This window comes from Paralichthys olivaceus, chromosome 22, assembly GCF_024713975.1.
Source record: "Paralichthys olivaceus isolate ysfri-2021 chromosome 22, ASM2471397v2, whole genome shotgun sequence".
NCBI lineage: Eukaryota > Metazoa > Chordata > Actinopteri > Pleuronectiformes > Paralichthyidae > Paralichthys > Paralichthys olivaceus.
The window spans coordinates 11,376,718-11,399,120 of NC_091114.1; the positions used below are offsets into that span (position 1 = coordinate 11,376,718).

Genomic DNA, 22,403 nt, shown 5'->3' on the forward strand with positions numbered 1-22,403 from the left:
CCTCTGACAGCTTTCGTTCAAAGTGCATGAAAAGAAATGTAAGCGGATCCCCAGGGCCGCTCCTGTTTGCAGCCTCCCTTTTGAGCGGCTGGAATCTATTGTGTGCACATTGAGCAATTCAGGCGGGCAGGGAGGAGCGAGCATGCACGGGGCAGAAACTGTACCAGGAAGTGCAAAGTACAGACAGGCCCTCCACTCTGCTGCCTGCAGGTTGATTTCACATTCAATTATCAGGAGGGAGGGTGGGAGGGAAAAAGAAATCCTGTCAGACTCGTTCTGCAGCGATGAGGAATGAAGGAGGGAAAGACAGAGGATGAAAACCATCTGAGTTTCTTGATTTGAGTCACAAGTCACTGCCGGTTTCGTCTCAGGTCAAACGCAGGCCAGACGTGGTCGATGGAGAGAGTTCATCATGTTATTTATAGGAATAATATCCACCTCCGCTCTGACTAATAAATCATCATCATGGTAGCAATTAATAACAAGGTATTGTCCTGTGATCATCACATTACTGTAAATTGCACTGTGAAGTCAGAGGATAATAAACTTATTACTGCTTTAAATTCCAGTTGCATTTTTATTAGGCACACCCAACCAGAGCTTACTTTAATACTGCAAATCCTTTCTATAGTGTTTATTTTTGTTTAAATTATTTATAAGAGGTGTTAATTCCACTTTTTAGACGTTGTGGGGCTGTTGTTGAGCTGGTAGGTCTTTCTTATATGTATTATTCTGTCAATGTGCAAAATATTAATTTTATATTAATAAGAATCATTTTTGAGGAAAGAAACTTCTTCTAAACTGCTGCAGGTTTTCGGAACCAGAATCATTTTACAACTGCAGACCTTTCATTCAGTCACCAATTATTAACCTATGTATACTTTTTAATGAGATGTTGATTGAAAACTTACATTTGACAAAATGTAGACTGTTATTATGTGTTGTGTTGTTTTGTATGTGATGTGTTATGACGTGTTGTCTATTGGGTTATTTTATGATGTGTTGTGTTTGTGTTGTGTTGTGTTGTGTTGTATTGTATGTGATGGGTTATGATGTGTTGTGTAGTGTAGTGTTGTGTTGTGTTGTGTAGTGTAGTGTTGTGTTGTGTTGTGTAGTGTTGTGTTGTGTAGTGTTGTGTTGTGTTGTGAAATCTCAGGTGAGACACGTCAGGGAGGAAGGGGTGTGGTCAGCTCAGTCACCGGGGAGAGGGGCGGAGCCAGGAGCGGAGGACACACAGGTAAAGATCACAGTCTCACTTCTTGTTTCTTCCGGGGACATTAAACATAGAAAATAATCACATATACACCTGAAACCTTCACCTCTAACACCACGTGGATTCATGAGAAGGAGATTTATTCAGAAGAAGCTGCGGGACTGACAGGAGGTCTGTGATTTGTCATGAAACCCGTGCGTCGCTTTGGATCACTGGTCTCTCTCTCTGTGTGTGTGTGTGTGTGTGTGTGTGGATAAAACCAGGACCCACTTATTCTGATTAACGGTGAGTATCTAGGATCTGGAGGCGAGTGAATGGGAACAAATATCTAAAGTTGGAGAAGCTTTGTGAAATAATCTAGTTTCTAAATCAGCCTATATTGAGGAGAAAAGTAGTAAGTGGTCTCTTAATGTTGTTTTTTCAGAGCTGAGTATAAAGTGAGTTTATTAGTCGTGGTGCTTTGTGCTGGATTAAGTAAATAAACCAGTTTCTAACAGGTTCACACAGGGGCGTTGAAACAGGGTGGGCAAAGCGGGGCAATTGCCTGGGGCCCCCAAGCTGAGAGGGGTCCCCCCTGAGAACAGCAACGTTTTAATGAGTCCCTTGAAACTTTCCTGACATCACTCTTACCGGCTACAACATGAGAATACTGCTTTTGTTTTGTACGTACATTTTTCAACATGTAGTTTTGAACGTAAGAAGCATATTTGTGTTATAGCGCTGCTGCTGTCACTCAAATAAAAGATCTGAATACGTCTTCTCTTCACTCTACACACACTCAAATCGTCTGTACTGTTGAGAGGCACACCCGTCTTTTGATCACAGACACGTGTGTGTTTCAAGTGTTATCAAGTGTGGCGACTGTGCATTTCTGTGCAAGTGAAGTGTCGTCAGTGGGTAAATACAAGCGTTGCACTGAGGATTGATCTTGATTCGTTCTCAGTACAGAGGAAACAGGCATCACCCGAGTAAACAAACGTCTCTGTCCTTCTGGGTAAACGAACACTGCTGGCTGTAGTTTGGAGTCAGAGATATAAAGCTCTGCTACTGTTCAGTCACTTTATACTTTTAATTAAAAGTTAGGCCGCTTGGTGACACATGCCTTTACGCTGAGAGGATGTTTCAGTTGCCAAGCAGGTTAAAAATTCATCCGTGTGCACACAGAGAGAACGATCACAGAGCTCTGTTTGTTTACCAGCGAGTCCATGTTCAATGTTTTTCTTTTTTCTCTTTGAGTAACCTGCAGGGAGCTCGCCTCACGCTCAGTGGCAGCTTTAGTGCAAATTAATAATCGGGGAGTTGCCCTCTGAAGTCGATGCAAGCCCGGGCCGGTACCCTCATGTCTGGCTTTGCAGAAGACAATGTAGCTCTGCGAGACGTTTCGTTTGGATGTCAACGTTTTTCTTTCCAGCTGACATGGGAATGTTGAAGAGCTCCACTGACTCATAGCTGCTGGGCTTGGTGCGCTGATAAGCAGGTGTTTTATGGCTGAACAACCTTCCAGTGACATCGGGGGGAATTGCTGTGTTTTTCACTTAGTGGCTTAATCATCCTTGTTGTTGCACTTGTTGCAGGGCAGCCGCTGTAATATGTCACTAGGTAACGTAAAGGTGAAAAGGATCCTCTCTCTCTTAAGAGTGTATTCTGTCGTCTTATGTCTTCTGCTGTTACATAAATACTGTGTGAACAGAATCCGGTCCGACTAGTGCCCCTAAACCACAAACTGATGTTTCCACCTTTCAGTTTTTCAAGTTTCTCAATGACTCCCTGCAGGATCGTCACCTCTAAAGGTCAAACTGAGTCACAACCCTTCTCACAGTCCTCACACTGGAGCGACATGTTAATGCTTCTGAGGAACGTAACATTTGAAATGTCTCTTTTTGTTTCTCGTGACACTCTATCTCCTCATCCACCTGCTCCTCCTCTGTTTTTCTGTTTCCTCATCAGAGTAATTTACGTTCTGTTTAGTAGTGTGAACATATGCAAATGACTCAATTTGCTCTTGTTTGTAAAAGAGCTTAAAGATAAACAGTTGTTCCTCTTTTGGTTTGTGTAACTCATATATTCTGCAGAATGAGATGGGCAGACATTGAGGAATAGTTTTTGATTCTAATATATACAATGGAAAGAATCACTTTTTCAATTTTTAGTCTTAGATTCCTGGACTGGAAATCTTTACAGAAAATAAGATTTCTTGTAAACCTTTGACCTTTGTCCCCTAAAGTCAGGTCGGCCCGGTCATGCTGATGGACCAAGACACTCAGTGGCTGTACCACCTCCTGGCCGAGGTCCAGTTGGAGAAGTTCTACCTGCGCGTCAGAGACGGCCTCAACATCACCTGCATCGAGCACTTCTCCTACGTCAAGGAGTCTGATCTGGAGCAGATAGGAATCAGCAAACCCGGTGAGCCTGATCGTCTCCTTTGATCGTGCACGTCGACTGAAAGTCAATACAGACACACTCAGAGGATTTCCCCTTTGTCACAGTGAGGGAAGTTAATTACAAGACAAAGAAGTGTTTCAAATCGTTTCAGTACAAAAGCCTTGTCTTCAGTTTAAACCTCTAATCAACCTTTGGATTTACAGTATTGATGGAGTTATTGATCATTGGCATTTTATCATCACAGTGTCCTCACTTGGTTTTTCTCTCTCCCTTCATCACTGGACATGATGTCATTTTATCACAATCAGCTGTTAAAGTTAAACAGATCCCCTTTGTTCAGGCACTTACATCTTTAAAATGATGTAACTTACAGGATATGTTAAAATGTCTTTTCTGTGTTGCCTCTGTCCTTCTTGTTGTAAAATTCTTTTATCTGTAAAATAAAGAATATTATCGTGAATCTTTGTCTTCCAGCACAACGAAGATTATGGGAGGCTCTGAAACGCTACAAGGCAAATTCCAGATCACGGCCCTGGATGCCCAAGGTCTGTAGTTGTAGATGGCATGTGATCACGTTTGTCATGTTAGTTTTTTTAAATGTATTCATCGATGCACACAGGTGTTTAGCGGGCGAGTTCTGGATGGAGGAGAGCAGGCTCAGGGCCAGGAGGGCGGCGGCCGCGCTCTTCCATGTCTGATACAGGACAGCGAGCTGATCCTGGGCGAGAAGCTGGGCTCTGGGTCCTTCGGGGTGGTGAAGAGGGGAGAGTGGCACACACCCACCGGGAGAATAGTAAGCAAAGATATCAGAAGATCATTGATGTAGATGCTATTTATCATGTAGTTTACTATGTAACACCAACTAAACATTCAGCATGCTCTATGAAATATATGGTTTGGGATTTCTGTGTGCATGTATACACATTTAGTTGCAAATCAAATTATGTATCTGCTGTACTCCACTGAATGTGATTTAAACCCAAATATGTTGAGACTGACCCTCTTGACTCTTCTCAGCTCCCCGTCGCAGTGAAATCCCTGAGGAGCAGTTTGTCGCGGCAGGCGGACACGCTGACCGACTTCCTCCAGGAAGTCACCATCATGCAGTCGCTGGACCACCCCAACATCATGCGACTGTACGGCGTGGTGCTCACACAGCCGCTCAAGATGGTAAGATGTGGTGTTTTGAATCAAACAATCAAGGAGTGATTCAAACTAGAACACTGACCCATACCTCCGTCCTCCAGGTAACAGAGCTCGCTCCTGTGGGTTCACTGTATGACACCCTGCGCTCACGTCAGTATGAGTACCCGCTAGTCCGCCTCTGGCTCTTTGCTGCCCAGATCGTGGCGGGGATGGATTACCTGGAGACCAGGAGGTTCATCCACAGGGACCTGGCTGCCAGAAACGTGCTGCTGGCGTCCAGGGATATTGTGAAGATCGGAGACTTTGGCCTGATGAGAGGTCTGAGCCAAGAGAGCGATCACTACATCATGTCGGCACACAAGCGCATCCCGTTCGCATGGTGAGGGCACATGGAAATAATGGGACTAAAAATTCTAACTTTCCTTCTGGTCTTAAATTAAATTCTTATTTTTTTCCAGGTGTGCTCCAGAGAGTCTTCGTGTCGGCTCCTTCTCCCACGCCTCAGACGTGTGGATGTTTGGCGTCACACTGTGGGAGATGTTCACGTACTGCGAGGAGCCGTGGTTCGGGCTGTCAGGGCGACAGGTACCAGCCTGCCGGCTCCTTCTGAACATTCACGTTTTCCATTTTTGTCTCCGTGCCAGTCTGCGTGTTTGTCTTCATGTGTGGAATGTGTGTCCCCACCCCGACGTTGTTTGTCTGTGACTCAGCGTCTCAGTGTTGCTGACATTTGCTTCCTTGGATGCAGATTTTGTGGCGCGTGGAGCGGGAGGGCGAGCGTCTGGAGAAACCGCCGGACTGTCCTCAGGAGCTGTACACCGTCATGAGGAAGTGCTGGGCCCTCAACGCCGCTGACAGACCCAGCTTCGCACAGCTCACCACCATGGTGACAGAGGTCTGGAAATATGCAGAAACACACAGTTGTGTCTGGTGATGGAACTAAGAGAAGATTCTGGGATTTTAAACTTTTTTCCATCCACAGGCGAAACCAATGGAGGTGCAAGTAACGCGAGACTTCTCTGAACCCAGAAAACTCACCCTGGTGGTCAACGACCTTGTGACGGTCATAGATCATGGGTGAGTGAGAGAGAGAAGGGAAATGAGAGAAAAGGCTAAACTTTGGCCGATACAATGGGCTTTTGTTAGGATGAGAAAAAAGTTTTAAACAGGCTGCATTCCAACCGTGATCTCATGGAGTCCTTGGTATTTGACAGTGTTTAGTTCACCATAACAGATCTGGAATGACCAGTAGTTTATTTTTACTTTACTAAATAGTTAAATAGTTTACTTATAAGTTAAACTAAGTTCACCGTGTCTCTGCAGTCTGGAGCTGAGCGAGTGGAGAGGCCAGAATCAGAGGACGCTCACAGTCGGCTGGTTTCCTGCGAGCCTCACAGCACCGTTGCTCCCTCCTGGTCTCGCTGCTGCCGCTCCCGCGGCATCATCCAGCCATCCTGTTCCCGCTTCCGTTTCCATCCACATCTCGGCGCCTCTGAAGGGAAGTCTGCAACACACCGGGCACGGAGACATCAAACCTGAACGCTGCTGGAGAGCACAGGAGAGCCTGGACGAGTCAGTCACACCCCTCATTCTCCTCTTTGATTTACTTGAGCTGCTTTAAGACATGCTCCCGTCTCCAGATTTTTCTGCTGTTCTATGTTTGAATACATTGTGTCTATGTTTTTGTTTTGCAGCCTTAGCACAAAATACAACACATACTCTGTCGATATCATTTATAAAATCAAGTGAACTCCCACCTCAGCTGCTCAAGTCCCTGAGTTTTATTGCAGAAAGCCAACCAGAGTGCAGAGCTGACCTTTCACCTGCTGTCACTCAGCTCAGTCTGTGAGCCGAAGCTGTCAAACTAACGTGTTTACTTTTGTGACCTGTGCAGCGGCAGCGGCAGCTGGAGGCCGAACCCTGTCAGAGAGAAGGACGGATCCAATCTGCAGAAAATGGCAGGTAGGGACTAAAAATACAAGCAGCTGCAGAACAAGGAGAGTGGAGCTGCTAAGATCATATGACAATATAACATCAGCAGCATCACAGAACAATGTTTCTCCTGATATTCATATTGTCTTTGTCCTGGTCTGAAAGCAGAAATATAGTGAGATTTCTTTGCTTTCAACCAAGTAGAATGGACAATGAGCACCTAAAGTCTGAATTCTGAAGTGTCCTGGAATTAATGTTGTATTAATGTAATGTTAATTATTATACCTATATTATGCGATCTATTTTCGTTGTTTGTTAAACTACTCACTCATTCAGTCACATTTGGCCAGTCTGCCCCCTAGTGGCTTTTTTAGGCCAAAACAGGATTATTCTCTCAGCCTTAATACTGTAATAGTGTATTTCTTTCGTTTAAAAGATTCTCTGTGTCTTCAGGGATGTCTCAGAGCCTGGAGTCGGTCCTGAGTGGACACCGGCCTCGGGCTCACACAGTCGGGGTGATCAGAGTGGACCAGCAGGGCAGACTCATGCCCCCTATGGCAGCTCACAGCTTGTTGATGCAGCAGGACACCCGTCGCTTCAGCGAGGCCAGTATCCCTCCACCGCCACGACCGCCACCCCCCAACCTAAAACGCCTGAACAAGTCTCAGAGGAGGCCCATGGTCAACCCACCCCCAGGCGCCTCCTGGCCCTCACAGTTGATCCTGGCCCCTCCACCACAGCCACCACCTCAGCCTCAGCCCCAGCACCAGCCTCAGCCTGGAGTGGGAGGCTCCAACCTGGCTAAGATGGCCAACATGGCACGCTCGACCCCACAGCTGGATGAAGCGGATAACAGGGAGAGAGAGCGAGAACGAATCAGAGACCGTGAGAAGTCTCCACATGGGCAGAACACGAGGGATAGTCTCATCGCACAGGTATGAAATGATTTTTGAGTTTTCGATTAGTGTTTTCAACAGGATTAAAATATAGTGAATATTTTGCATTTAAAAAACTTATAAAATAAAATTGCTGTGCTCTGGTCAGGTCATGGAGTCCGTACACGGAGTGACCACTGAGGAGGTTCATACTGCACTGCAGCGCTGTGACGGCAACCCGGTACGAGCCGAGCAACAACTCAAGGTCGGAATCACGAAGAAAACACAAACTACTTGTTTCTGCTGTTTGAACGAACTGATGTAATACACAACCCAGTTCAGACTCTGATAAATATCCTCTGAATTGGGTGTGGACACTTTCTGGAGTTCATAATAAGAGATAATGTCCCACGCTAACGGAGGCTGGTTGGGTGTTTTTGAAAAAGAGTCCAACTGTGAATTTTAATCTGGTTTTAATTTAAAGTCATTTTTCTTGTGCATCTTCTGCATAATGTGGTTTGACAGAAAACTGAAATAAACAGGCCACAGCCAGGAAGTGATGTCACAGCAGGTGTTCTGCAAAACATCAAGTTCCAGGCTCAGAAATAAAATAACAGCACTTGTTTCTTCTCTATTTATTTTAATGACATATCCACTGTATTTTGATGCTGCTGCCTCTGAACCTCGTCCTCTCTTCCCCCCCAGTTCGAGCAGCTGTACTCGCTGAGCCTCTGCTCCAAAGAGGACTGTCTGAGGATCCTCTCCAGATACCAGTGGAACCTGCAGCTGGCCAGCCGCTTCCTGATCCGATCGACCCGGGACGACAGGGCCGGCCCAGTAGAAAGGGAGCGACCTCAAGTCAGCGCAGAGCGTCGAGTCTGAAGCTGATTTGACTTTTGTTTAAAAGTGGATGTTTGACTTTTCCAGCGACTTCCTGCTTTACAGTGACAAACACAGACACAGCCTCAGAAACTGTGTGGACATTTACTCCAGTGGAGATTAAAACAGGGAAATGAAGATGGACACATTTTTAAAAAGCTTAATGCACAATGACTCAAATATTTCTGTTTTTATTTTGTATTCGATTTGTATTTTCACTGAGACGTTATCCTGCACATTACGTTAGCTGCAAATAGTTTTTGTACCTGAATGAATTTGTAAATATTGTGTTAGAAATTATTATTCTGTTGAATAAAAATGATGATCTGGTCTGATTTTACACTTTTAAGTCCACAGGAGATGAGAAGTACTTCTGCATAACATCGTAACACACCTGGACCTGTGGCCAAACTGTTGTTGGCAGAGTTGCATTGTGTTTAATGTGGGCAGCAGGTTTTTACAAAGAAGTAGAAATCTGTGTTGTAGTTTTTTTACCTCGACCTCGATTGCTGTTTGTAAGCAGCATGGTGCAAAATCTACTAAACCGATTCCACTAAAACTTAGTGGAAAATCAGGACATAGGCCAAGATAGAATACAATAATAAAATCAGGTCTATTGAGACAACAAAAACATTTTTCCATACAAAGGTGACATATAGAGGTTAATACATAGTGTATATTTAGGTAGGTTGAATATTTACAATACAACCTAATATATTTTCCATTATATTAATAAATAAATAGCATCTTTTTAGTTTTCACAGGATTCACCATGATGCTTTACGGTATAACATTAAATGTAAGAGGAACTTTATTTGAATTTTGTGCATTATGTTAATGCATATACTTGAAGATGACACGTTGCACTGCTGAGACATTTGTATAGCAAGTACTCTCCGTTTACATATACTGTGTAAATAGACTCAGTAAATAAATACAAAAACTGCAGCAGGTGAAATATCCTGTGCAACCATTGGCTGAGCAATAGGACTGTTTCTGTATAAAAGGAACTGTAGGATTTTATATTATTAGAGGGACAACTCATTTCTAAATTATTCCACAGAAGAAGTGATGCTCCCACAGTGACTGACATGTTCAGACATGCTCCTAAGTACTACTGCATGTAGTACTCATTTGTTTGCAGGAGGTGGAGCAGTCAGACGTCCAGTATCGAAGCAGAAAAGGGAGGTTTTGTTTCTTTTATTGCAGCTAAAGTAGAGCATGGATATAATCTGTAAGATAAAAGCGAGCGGACAAAACTGAGAGGACGCTGATACTGTAACCAGAGAAGGGCATTTTGTCCTGAGAAAGTGACCAAGTCTCTGCAGAACTTGCCACCGACTAATTCTGGGACTGGATTTCCCTCTGATCCAACAACCGTTTTTTCCAAGTAAAACCAGATGTGGGTCTTCCCCAGACTTTCCGAGAGAAGCACTGACGGAGAGGAAAACAACACTTGAACAATGGCAGTGAACTACAACGTATTCTTTATGTAACAAAGTATATAACAATCACAAGACACACATTTATGGAAAATAGTACAAAGAGGTGGCTGCAGATATAACTGATTTAAAAAAGGCACAATCTGGCTACTTTCTCTGTCCTCATCAGAGGTCAGACTGCAGACAGACGAATGGTTACATATTTACAGTTAAAAGTAATAAGACACAGTTACTGACAGTGTAATACAGGGTTTGGATTGGAAAGCAATAGTGGCAACTGAGCCCCATAGGAGCTCTGATGATTATATGAATCAAATAGAAAATGATTCTCAAGACCAAAAGTCACGAGTCCACATTGAGGTTACTCTCTGCACAAAAACTAAAGCATATTTCCTCACTGCACTTTTTACACACAGGTATCTTCCCCACGTCACATCAACATTCACTAACCCTAACTTCTGTTTTTTTTATTTCCTTTCCCACGTTTCTATTTTTCATCACACTGTCTCCAGTCCAACGCATCTGGAGCAACTGGAGGGCAAGGTTTGACTGTGGCACCAGTCTCCACGGCAACAACTACAACACGGAGGAGGAGTGTGAGCTACAGTTCTGTTCAGATTATGTAGACTAGGTCTGAGAAAGAGAAAGACAGTGTAGAGGTAGAGAAAGAGCACTTTGGTAAATACTGTCAGCACATATGTCAACGCTGACTACAAGATATTAAACATTCTCCCATTAGTCTCACTGTCACGCCCATAGACTGTACAGAAAGAGGGACGACATGGCTGTGCGCTAAGCATCTTGATCAACCCCTGGTGGCTAGATGCAGAATAGGTCATAAAACCTGCCTTCTCCGTGTTAGTGGATGGAACACGGACAAAAACATGAAGTCATATTACACATCAAATGAAACAAGATTGGTCGAGCACAGATATCGATGGGACCTTGATACTGTGGCTCCACCCCCCCATCTATGACTCTGGCTCCAAATGCGCAAGATGGCAGCGTTCGCATCCTCGATATTTTGCCATCATTTCTGGATAGTGGGAGGAAGTGGAGACAGGTCGTCCATCTTTATGTACAGTCTATAATCACAACCACAACTTCCTGGCACAAGCTATATAACAACAGATTACTGTAGATAGTGCTTAGTTGACTATATTTCTAATTTTATAAGTTATAAGATAAAGTCTACAGCGTTTGCTAAGAGGCTACTAGCAGCTCTGTGAGTCTGGGTTAGGCTGAGCAATGCTTCGAGCTAAATATTAACATTAGCTTGCATAAAAAGGCACACAGTGACCATGCTATCATGCTGATTTTCAAAAAGTATAATATTTACAGTGTTAGCTGTCTTAGTTTAGCTTGCTTGCATGCAAATATTTGCAATATCACGGATATTTCAGTCTAGACCAAAGTGGTGGATCAACAGACTGCTTCTGTCTGTTGTATTCTTCTCTATAAGAATGTATACAAGTGCAATAATAATCGCAAAAAGCACAGCATCAATAATGAAAGAGGAAATCTCAGCAGATGCAAATAGATTCAAATTTAAACAGACTACATGGAGTGTAAGGAATATTGGCAACATGGCGTCAGTGTCTGAGTTTGGATTGTTAACAAAAAACTTGGCAGACGTCTGGAATCACAGTTCATTAGCTCATACTGGTCTGAACATGTGGTGTTAGCACCATATTGGCTGGAATCTGGTGAAGATCAAAAAAGAAATGAAAAAAGTAATAAACAGAAACATGCATAACTGGATAAAGTCCTTCCTCCCATGCTGTTGTTTGCCCTCCTTTCCTTTCCTCTGTTATGAAAACACGCTGCTGCGCTGGTTGGCCTCTCCGACTTTCTCGAAAAACATGAAATCCTGGAAAGTGAGAACAAGCAAGGAAATTATCATCATTCAGCAAGATCCCACTGATGAGAAATCTATGTTTGTTCAATAAGATCACGACTTACGATGAGGAAGCAGGCTCCCATGAGCACAGCTTTCATCTTCACGTCCATGTCCAGTGGGAACTGGATGCCAAAGTTGTCCGTGTCGGTGAAGACTTCTTTCAGGAGACCACTCCACTGCTTGCTGATGCGACCGATGGGCTTGTCCCCATCTTTCCCCTTCAGCTGAGACACGAAAAGAACAGTTTTATGTAAGACCTCTAAACTGTCGAGCGTAAGGGTGGAGGTGTTTCCAAGAAACACCAAAATTGGAGTCATTTCATACTACCACGGTTTGTTTTAAGAAATAATGTATTTTGGTTTAAAAATATTTATTCTCTTAGTTAGACAAGCAGATTGATACAAATGATTTATCAGTAATAGCTGTCAATCATGGCACAGAAGATTTGTTTCAGTCTACATAACCTTTCACCAACAACGATTCTCTCACCTCAAAGTTGACGTCTCCGCAGCAGTTGCAGGCGAAGCAGGGCCCTTCCAGTTTCATCAGCGTCTCCTTGTTCGCTCCCTGGATGGAAAACCGAGGCAGGAAAGGGTGCCAGTCCTGTTTCACATAGCCTATGGTGGTGCCGGGCGGCGCCTGGACCTCCATCTGTAGGTCACATAGTTAAAAGATAAAAACTAACGTGATACACCTAGAACTGTAAAAACTGACCTCTTCCTTTGACACTGTCAGCTATAAATAAAGCGATCACGGGGCCACGCAGCAGATCACACGAGACAGTCGGAATGATAAGAAGGACTCTGACTGCTCCACTGTGACACCACATAACAAAGGTAATACATCTCACATGGCTCCGGTCTGCTCAGTAAACAGAGCACTGCAGTGTGTGACCGTGGAGGAGCTGGAGACCGCGGCCAGTGGGAAACGCATGGTAGCCGGTCGATGCCAACTCAGTCATTAAGCGTAGACAGAGATAGAAAGGTGGGGGAGTCTGGGAGATAGTTCAGACAAGGGGCCATTCATAGACCTAACAAACGGCACTCAGCAACTCAACAGCAAAACAAGGTAAAGGCAGGAAAAACAGGTTTCAAAATAAACTCCACTTTTGTTGTATTTTAGACACAAGGACATTTCCTTTCACATATGAAATTCCCCAGAAAATGTACAAGATTAATTATTAACATTAGTCATGGTGGACAATGGCATTTGCAGATGGAGGGTACAAATATAATACCACAGATACCAGAGAGCTAATCAATTACTGGAGTGAGTAATCAGGGTGATTTGGTGCTGAATTAACTTTTGAATTGTTAAAGTATTGGCCTTGGCGAGGTAACTCAATACACAATAAGGCTGTTAACAGCTACCTTTGACATCTACATCCACACATACCTCTTGCAGACAGCAGGGACACCAGCAGGAAACGCAGCGGAACGGCCGTATGAGGCGGATGACCTCTCTGTCCATGTTGTCCTTAATCTTCATGTCGAAGCTGCGCAGCGAACCGCAGCAGTTTCTGGTGCAGCAGTCGTTCTTCTCTTTGGCCTTGTAGATCTTTTGGCCCAGACTGTTCTTTATCTCGTACTGGTTGTTGGTCTCAAACCCGATAAAAGCTGTCCAGGGTTGGAAAGGAAGCGGAAAAGGAAAAAGGGTGGCAACAGTTTTGATAAAGAAAGAATTCCTGGCCCGACGTCAATAATATCATTAGGATTTCTATAGAGAGATTTAAACATGACATTTACATCCTGTCCACAAAGTAGTAAGAGTAAATATGACTGGATGAGCAAGCAGCACGCCCTTACCCTCTAGGAGTTCCACTTTTTGGTGAATCAGGATTTGGTCGATCTAAAACCACAAGGGAGAGAACAATGTGAGAAACACAAAAAAAGCAAGGAAGGAAATAAGGAAATTAATAGAGAATCACAAGAAAATATGATCATCAAGTGTGAAAGTTATATTCCACTGAGAACAAGTGAAAAGCTGCAACGGTTTCTTTATTTGCAATGCAAAGTAACTTAACTCGTGAATTTCCCTTAAAGCCATTAACTAACACAACAGCAGCTGTGTGGACAGTCGACTTCAGAAAGGTCAGAGTCATTCTATGTATTTACATATGGTGTTCCTGTTCTGAGTACACAGAGAATCCTGAAAACTAGTTCAGGTTTTTGTTGAAACTCTATTTAAGTCTTAAGTTGATTTGAACAGAGGAAACAAATCAAGTAAGTGTTTTTATAAAAAATTTAAAAAACAATGCAGTGGGTAAAGTTCAGACAGCTGAGGAGACTGAGGTCACATCACATTGTTTTTAGAGAGAAAACGGAAATGAAATGTTCCAACAGTAAAGTCACATCACTCCTCTTTTCTTAGTTAAATCATAGCTCACTACAATTACCTGTTATTGGTTCCAGTCCCTGAATATCAATAACTATCAATATATGATATTCATCAATAGAAATATAACAACAGACCAATTTATATATATATATATAATTGTGCAAGTACAGTGAGGAGGTATAATTGATAAACTCAGATTTGTGAAATATTTTGTCATCATGAAGAAGAGTCAAAAACCACAACCTATTAAGCCCTATTAAGTACTGTAGCTTTTTAGGGCGAATCACAAAACACCCTCAAATTACCACACTCAAGCGTGTAGAATAATCTCTATGAGTCAAGTGAGTTCAAAAGTTAAGAACAAAGAGGAAACAAATTCCTGAAAAGAAGGAGTGGTGAATGAGTAATCCATCCAACTATCCATTTCTAAGATGTAACAGCATTGCAAACCACTATTGTTTTCAAGACCCACCTGAGTGAGGTACTCAAGCCCCGGAGGTAACCCCACAGGAACTGCAGCTGGCACACCGACCGGGGCCGGGGAGATCGCTCCCGGAGCTCCGCCATAGTCTGGCCCTGGAGCTGTGGCGACTGGTGCTGGCTGGTACATGACTGGAGGCTGGCCTGGGTTGTAGCCCATGTTAAAGCCCGGGGGAGGAGCTTGACCCGGATCTCCATACCCTCCCTGGGAAACAGGATAAGGGGCAATGGACTGGCCGCCGTGCTGAGGCATGGGATAGGGTGGCTGGTTGTAAGAGCCTGGGTAACCTGGAAAAAAAAGACAGGCATATTGGTTCAAAGTCCTCCTCAACGAGTAAATCCAGATCCACTCTCCTTTTATCGGACACTCACACACAGACACACTAGTAGCTCCAGGAAGAAACAACAGATGTTCAGTGAAACCATGAAACAAGGAATATAGAATAAAAATACAATTTAAACAAAAAAACACTTCCTGTTCGAAACTATGTTTCAGAAATCGAGAAATGATTCCTCAACCAGGTGTGAGTTTCAAGTCCTTACCTACAAATAAGATGAAGAGTCAAATAATGCAGAAACAAGCTCTATGATCAACACCCCAGCTCACCAACAGAGGAAGTCATGATCTGTGTGTCCCTGACTAATAGCAGGTGCTCTGTGCTCATAGCAACCGTGTGTGTGTGTAAGTTGACTGTGGATCATCCTACTTTCCCCGCTGGGACCACAGAGCCAATAAGCTACTTATTAGCAGAGCCACAGACTTACTAGAGAGCAAGTAAACAGGGACAACCCTGAGTATGAAGGCCAAAAGCAGGGTATGTTTCGTATACACTCATAAACCTTATTCACATTCAACAAGTCTATGAATGTAAAGCACTGTATAAATCATACGGTTGATTTGTTTAAATTAAGTTTCTGATTCAAAAACATTCTAGACAGTCTTCATGTGGTAAAAAATGCATTTCTAAACATTATCATTATCATTCTGTCCTTCATCAACTGTCTTTTTTCTTTTGTTGGCACCCTATGGGTATATGGCTATGACAATTCTAATGTGCACTACTGTTTTTATACATTACTAATTCTATAACCTGTCTATGTTTTATATATTATAACATTTTGGACAAGCACAGCTGATTTCATTTTTACAATGACAGTAAAGGCCTTCTAGTCTATTTCATATCGAACAAATTTAATGATCATTACAGAAGCAGCAACACTGCTTAAGATTTCTGACGTCAGTTTAAGTCACAGCCTGGTGGCTCCATCTTGGCTCATAAAAGAAACCTATACTTCAGTGTCAGCTAATAACAAGTGTGGAGTTGTTGAAAGGAGCCACAATCGATGACATGTGGATTGTGTAAGAGGCGCGGCTGTGACAAAGAGCTGCATGAGGACGTCTGTGTGTAATTTACTGGACTGCTGGTTGTGAAATTATCAGTGGCTGTGGTTCAGGAAGTGGAGGAGGTCGGTGACGAATGGGAGGGTTGATGGTTCGATCCTACGGTCTGCATGTCTACAACCCTGATCAGACCTGGTGTTGACATCCGTCCATCACAAGTGGACAGATCTAAGTTCGTCAGTTCACACTTGGCACACTCACATACATCATCTGTTTGCACTTTCTTGTTTTTAGTTAGTCTTAGTTAGCGAGAGGGAAAGAGCAGAGGTAGGAGGGGCTGAAATAAATTAGGTTTTATCCATGAGAAGAAAATAAGGAAATCAATATGTGGCGGTCAGTTTTAATATCGAGGTGGTGGCCACAAATAATTCTGTGTCAGGGAAACACGTAAGTGTAAAAATATGTTCGAGTCATTGTGAATCTGTAGCAGGTCAGAGGACATCAGCTGAGTAGGTGGTCCAGAGGATTTTGTATTCACACAGATAAGAGAACGTCACCTGAGGGGTATGTTATATACATGCTCAATGTATCTTGTGCGTATTCACACCTGCGCTAGTTCTCCACTTATAACACCAAGTCTGAACAGGGTCCAAGGTGCAGTCTATTTACAGAACTCTTTTAAAGAGGGTGGATTTTACATTTCCATGAGTTTTAGCTATGATCCATTTTCTCTATTTCTCCTTGAATAATTAATAAGAGAAGTCTTAATCTTCTCAACAACCAGCGGTTTGAATGATGCTGTCGGTGGGGAGGATGTCGACAGTTTTCTGTGGGTGAGTTCTCTGATATCCTCCTTTGTTGCTCATTGAGTTTACCAGCATTCCTTCACTTTGTCTATGATGGAAAACCTGGTTTCATTGGTGTTGAGTACAAACAGACGTGTGTGGTGCAGCGGTGCTGACTCACAGCACACAAAACTGGTTTTTGTTTTCTTGGCAGGACAACAACAGCCTGAAACAGCACAGCATAGAGGTCGTAGGGTTACTTCATAGTGAGATTCTTCCAGGGTTGTGAGTAAGCAGTGGTGCCATTTCAAGGCTGAAGTAATGCGAAAGAAATGTCGTGAACTGTATGTATGAGGGCAACTAAACCCTCCCACTACTTCTGTCTTTCTAAGAAGAACTGAAAGTAAAAAACAAAGAAACAGTTGCTTGTGTGAACCCTGCTTCCCCTTTGCTCAACCTCTAACCACATTCCTCTCTCAAACTTGCAAGGTAACAAAGCCAAATGAAATCAAAACCATGTTGTTTACAGGAAGGCCGCCCCCTGACATGCCCACTCGACGACAACTCTCACCTCACACATCTGTTTTTTTCCATGTAGAGAATGGAAGTACTTCAAGTATTTCAGGTATTTCTTCTAAAAATTCACCAACGTGTGGAGGATAAAATTACTCAAGGCTGGTGGAGGAATTTGGGAGCAAGACAAGGCGTTCATTCAACATGCAGCGACATTCTGAGGAAAAATTAGTCCTGGGAAACACCGATGGAAACTTGAGACGTGTGGGCCTTTTACAATAGCTCACATTGTGTCAATAACATGACACAATGGAAGAAGTGGATGAGTAAGAAAGTTTTAGACACACTATTCTTAAGGCATTGTTGCTTCTTTTAAGGTCAGTGCACTTACCAGGAGCAGACATGGCAATGACCTCGGAGCGCTTTCTCATCCACTCCCAGGGGGCCTCTATGGGAAACTGTTGGAATGGAAAGGGAAAGGAAGGGTTGGGTTGTGATATAAAAAAAATTAAGGAAGGAGAGCAGGGGGTGTTGCAAAGAAAGAGTGACAAAGAGTCCAACACAACCATTTAAAAACATCAAACACCACAATGGCTTTAATGATTGATGTTTACAACCCAGTCGGTGCACTTTGACAAGAAAATATCATGTGATACAGGGAAAAACTAACGACTCTGAAGCTGAAGGTTTGAGAGCTGAACATATATGGGAAAAAAGTGGGTGCGTCATGTTTCAGGAGAATCTGGGGGAGGGGGTGGTCTCCAAAAACTCACATCCTGTGTTGATCTACATGTTTTTATTTCTGCTTCCATGTGAAATATGGAAATGATGTCCTGGAGTCTGATAAAGACCAAATAGATGCATTTAAATCCATCAAAAAGACAATCCTACCTCATCTCCCCCTCTACCTTATTCACACTCACTGCATCTTGAATAAAAAGCACTTAGTGCTATATTTCTTTGCGAGTGACTTTGAAATCTCACCTCTGCGGTGTGATGTCCTCACCGAGCCACCAAGACAAGTGCCCAAGTAAAACAAAGAAACTAAAACTGAATCCCTGGATCCACAGAGCCGAGAGTCAATCGTATCCTTCCTGACCTGTTCCTCGTTTCTCTGGTTTGCTGTCTCTCCTCCCTCCCATGCATTTTCTCTATGTCTCCTCCCCCCCTCCTTTTCAGCCTCCCACGACTTGCAGCAGGGTTTCAGTGTGCGTCTATAAACACCATGCTAATCTGACTGTGAGAGGAGAAGCACATGCATCGAGAAGCAGATGGGTTTTATTTAATAAGAGGGCTCTACGTGTCCATGAGAGGACTGTCCCCCTGCAGATAGTATTATCAGTGCATGCAGCAACAAGGAGGAGTCGGCCTGTTGCGTAACATGTTGTTGTTGTTGACAACCACCAGAGAGCGTCCGATCCCCAGAATCAAACCGTGTGCAGCCAGCGTGCAGCCCCATGCAACACACACTGTACATGCACATACAACAAAATAAAAGATAAATGGGCCTCGTGCAATCGACAGAGGATTTTATAAACTACGAGTGAAAGATATATTTAGTCATCGTGCATGTGTACGAGCCAAACTAAAGACTGAATTTGCTTGCTCGCTGTTTTTTGTACATTTTAAACAAAATAAACCACAATAAACGTGGTACAGTAAATTCAAATTAGATTAAAAGCCTTTGCCATTAAAGAGAATCAAACAGCTAGCTGCTATCTAGCTTAAATACCTCAAGATATTTTCCCCACAAGCTGGTGACGACTGAAACTGAAGGAAAGGAAGAAAGAGAGAGAGGCAGAGGAAGGTATGAAGAAATAGAGATAAAAGAAAGAAAGAAAGAAAGAAAGAAAGAACAAGAAAATGTCAGACCTGTGTTTCTCAGATGATCAGAAATGCTAATGTTGCTCTGGTTGCACTGGAACTAGCAACTGTTGCTAAGTCTGTTAGCTTTTAATAACTGATAGTGAAAACTGTTATACACAATATTCATGGTGTTTTAGACTCTTGTCCCTAATTTGTTTGACTCATCAAACAACATAGTTCTAATTATCAAGCTGCAGCATGTCCCCCGGATTCATTACATTATATTGTTAAAATACCATCACTGATAAATTACACAACTTTAATATTGCCGCTGGGGAAGACGGAACAATTTTACATGCAAATATTGACTGTGTTGATTTATATATAACATGTTGCACTTTATATTTTACATGTTGATTTGTAAGTATGAAAAACTAGTGAGTACAACACTTACACTAAAATAAAAAGTACAATTTGTAGTGAAGTAGGTGTAAAGTATGATCAAAATGCTTTAGAAAAAGACTCTGATCTGCTGAACATGGAGCAGATCATATCTTGAATTCGTTGTTGTTACTTTGGGACTGATTGACAGACTGGTTGGATGATATGAAGATATGATGGTAGAAGTTTATGACTGCAGTACAAGGACTACTTTAGCAACAGGAACAAAAATGGCGTCATCAAATTTCTGGACCAGCTCAATCTGACAAATCCCATCAACACTCACATCAGTCAAATGTTATTTGCATAGCCCAGATATACAAATCACTATTTGTACTTACAGGGTGTGACATCCTTTCTGTTCCTCAACGAGATTAAAGAAAAACTACCAGAAAAACTTATTATCATGGGAATAAACAAGAGAGCCACATGTGAGGGATCCCTCTGTCAGGACAGAAGTGCAACATCAGCAGAGTAACAGTAGTTATTGATTAGAAGAAACAGTATGTACCATAATGGAAAACTGTGTCGATGTTTTAAGTATTTATACGTAAGTAAATGTCTGATAGAGATGAAGGGAGCAGCAGAGACACAGGATTGGAGGAGTTATTGCTTTTGTCTCTGCTCAGACTATATTTGGCACCTGCTGCTGTGCACATTACTTATAGGGCGTCAAGATTTGGGCGGGTATGAGGGAAGTCTTTCAGAGCACACACACACACACACAGATGTTACATAGACATCTCAGCAAGAAACCAAATATACGTCCTCTCACACATTAAGAACATATTTGAAAACGTGATTCATATCTGAGTCCAGTTAACGTGCTAACACAAGTAGCACTGACATCCACTCAACCTATAGATACTTGACTTTGATCTCAACCTTAAACTGAGCCCCAACCTTTAACTTCAACTCCTCACTGAAGCGGGGGGGCCTTTAAAATGTCCTCAATCTGACGGATTCTCCTCACGTTGATGTCTGCATGAGGACATTTGGTCCAGTGTGGCAACAAAAGAACACACACCCAGCCAGAGGCCCCTAATGAGGCCTGTCCCTGATAATGGAGCTAATCAGCGTGGTCTATCTGGCCTCTGCCCCTGTTAACATGCTGTCAGCCTTGCCTTGGTTTATTTATACACGCCTGATCTATCAGCACTGGTTCTATGTTTGGTGAGCCTCAGTGTCCTGAAATAGAAATAATTAGGACAGGGCGGGAAAAGAGGAAAAGTGAAATCGTGTCTGAATGCGCATATGCCCCAAGCGGGCCCCCTGTCCCCCCCATTCCTCTGCCAATCTCTCCATCCATCCTTGCTACACTGTCTCCTGTCTGTTTGGTTTTGTGGAGACAGGAGGGGTGGACGGAGTCGTGCGTGTGGTCTGGATTGGGTGGCTCACTGCCGGTGAAGTCGAGCGAAGCAGGGTGATCAAGTCATCCAGATTGCCACACACACACACACACACACACACACACACACACGCACACACACACACACCGGGGTCCTGATGCCATCTCTGATCTCTCTGTCTCTGTGCTGACCCAAACACATTGAGTTAGTGCAGATAGAAATACATGCGTGAATAATTAATTAATGAATCATATCTAATTTTGACTTTCACTTGACTTCGTTTAATATTATCCGTTAAATATGAAGTCGTTTTTATGTTTTCATGGTTGTTGTTAAGTCGTTTAAAAAGTCACTTTGGACTCTGAAACCTGTCGATTCATAGCCATTATTTCGGGTATTTATAGTTATGCCATTTATTGGGTATTTATTTAATTACAGATCAATTACATTGGAAGCTCAAACAAGGGGATGAAGGACATGTATAAGTTCAGATTCACGTAAACTTACTGAAGCCAGCCTGAGGGTGATGTATTTTGTCGAAAACGGCAACATACTCAACAAAGGCCTTATCGTTCTCCCATCTCTCCTCATTCAGCTGCAGGGAAAGAGAGTGTGAGTGGGTCAGTGTGTATGTGCAAATGTATGTATGTGTGTCAAGACATGTTGTCAGTTCTCCAAATCTCTTATGAGCTGCTTCAGAGGTTAGTCGCTAACGATGACAGCGCCAGGAGGAGGGTGTAATTGGCATTTCTGAGGTCCCCCCCCTACACACACAAACACACATAGCCTAAACAGCCCTTGGTGCCAGTCCCATAATATAAACCCACCCTGGATGCATTCCTACAAATACCCTCCAAACTGGTCAACAGCTCAGAAGACGCAGAGCTGCAAACCTGGATCTTTGAGGACAGAAATCCACAGAATATCAGAAGATTCAAGGTAAACACATTATTTCTTTTCTGTTTTTGTTCCCGTCCATTGAATCAGAGCCTTTAAACTGTTTTTACTTTGCTCAGATGCTTTGCTCCAGGTGTACGCTGCCCGTCCTGGCTCTTTATCTGCTGCTGGAGGTGATATCTGCTGCTGTGCTGCCGAGCAGAGACAGAAACAGAAGGGTAGGCTTGCGCACACAGAGACCTCATCATCTCAAATCAAAGAAATCCTGTCGTCTATTTGTTTATTGATAATGTGGTCGTTTTCTGCAGGACCTGAGCTGGCTGGACCAGGAGCTCTTCTCTCACCTGCCTGACCGCACAAACGGGGGAGACCTCTCTGTGGGGGATGCAGGGGAGGCCGTCAGGGATGTGGATGGTCGACCCTCTCATTCAGAGACTTTCCTTGTACCAACGGACCACCTCTCTCTCCAACACCACCGCCAACCCCACCGTAAAGCCAACGAGAAGAAGTAAGGATGGAAACAGTCTTAGTCTTAGTCTAAGTTTTATAATCACATATGATTAAAATTCAGTTTTTTGTCATATAAACTATTGTAACTGGGAGGTAAATTGGCCTAAAACACATCAAATCTTTTGGTTTTTTAACAAATACATTTGCCGTTTAAAGTCTTTTTTGTGATGTGTG

At 43.1% G+C, this 22,403-nt stretch overlaps 2 protein-coding genes across 7 annotated transcripts; one reads left to right on the plus strand and one right to left on the minus strand.

The window, feature by feature from the left end:
• The first annotated feature begins 1,114 nt into the window (after positions 1–1,114).
• tnk1 (tyrosine kinase, non-receptor, 1) lies at positions 1,115–8,757 on the plus strand. 6 transcript variants are annotated; one of them, XM_020095645.2, is made up of 14 exons: positions 1,115–1,237; positions 3,438–3,616; positions 4,070–4,140; positions 4,215–4,388; positions 4,613–4,765; positions 4,843–5,120; positions 5,200–5,326; positions 5,490–5,636; positions 5,724–5,818; positions 6,065–6,313; positions 6,636–6,703; positions 7,127–7,608; positions 7,718–7,813; positions 8,254–8,757. In XM_020095645.2, exons 2-14 carry the CDS (start codon positions 3,454–3,456, stop codon positions 8,428–8,430), a joined length of 2,280 nt encoding a protein of 759 aa, XP_019951204.2. In that variant the 5' UTR covers positions 1,115–1,237; positions 3,438–3,453; the 3' UTR covers positions 8,431–8,757. The 6 variants fall into 6 exon arrangements, with proteins under 6 accessions (XP_019951204.2, XP_019951205.2, XP_019951206.2 ...); XM_020095646.2 differs by having other exon boundaries at positions 1,214–1,498; XM_020095647.2 differs by having other exon boundaries at positions 1,226–1,384.
• A 1,140-nt stretch (positions 8,758–9,897) lies between these two features.
• LOC109634871 (phospholipid scramblase 2-like) lies at positions 9,898–18,570 on the minus strand. Its single transcript, XM_020095649.2, has 8 exons — positions 18,211–18,570; positions 17,618–17,684; positions 14,579–14,874; positions 13,575–13,617; positions 13,165–13,385; positions 12,259–12,420; positions 11,832–11,993; positions 9,898–11,739 (listed from the first exon to the last, which is right to left on the minus strand). The coding sequence occupies exons 2-8, from the start codon at positions 17,655–17,657 to the stop codon at positions 11,680–11,682; spliced, it is 984 nt and encodes a 327-aa protein (XP_019951208.2). The 5' UTR covers positions 17,658–17,684; positions 18,211–18,570; the 3' UTR covers positions 9,898–11,679.
• Between the last annotated feature and the right edge of the window lie 3,833 nt (positions 18,571–22,403).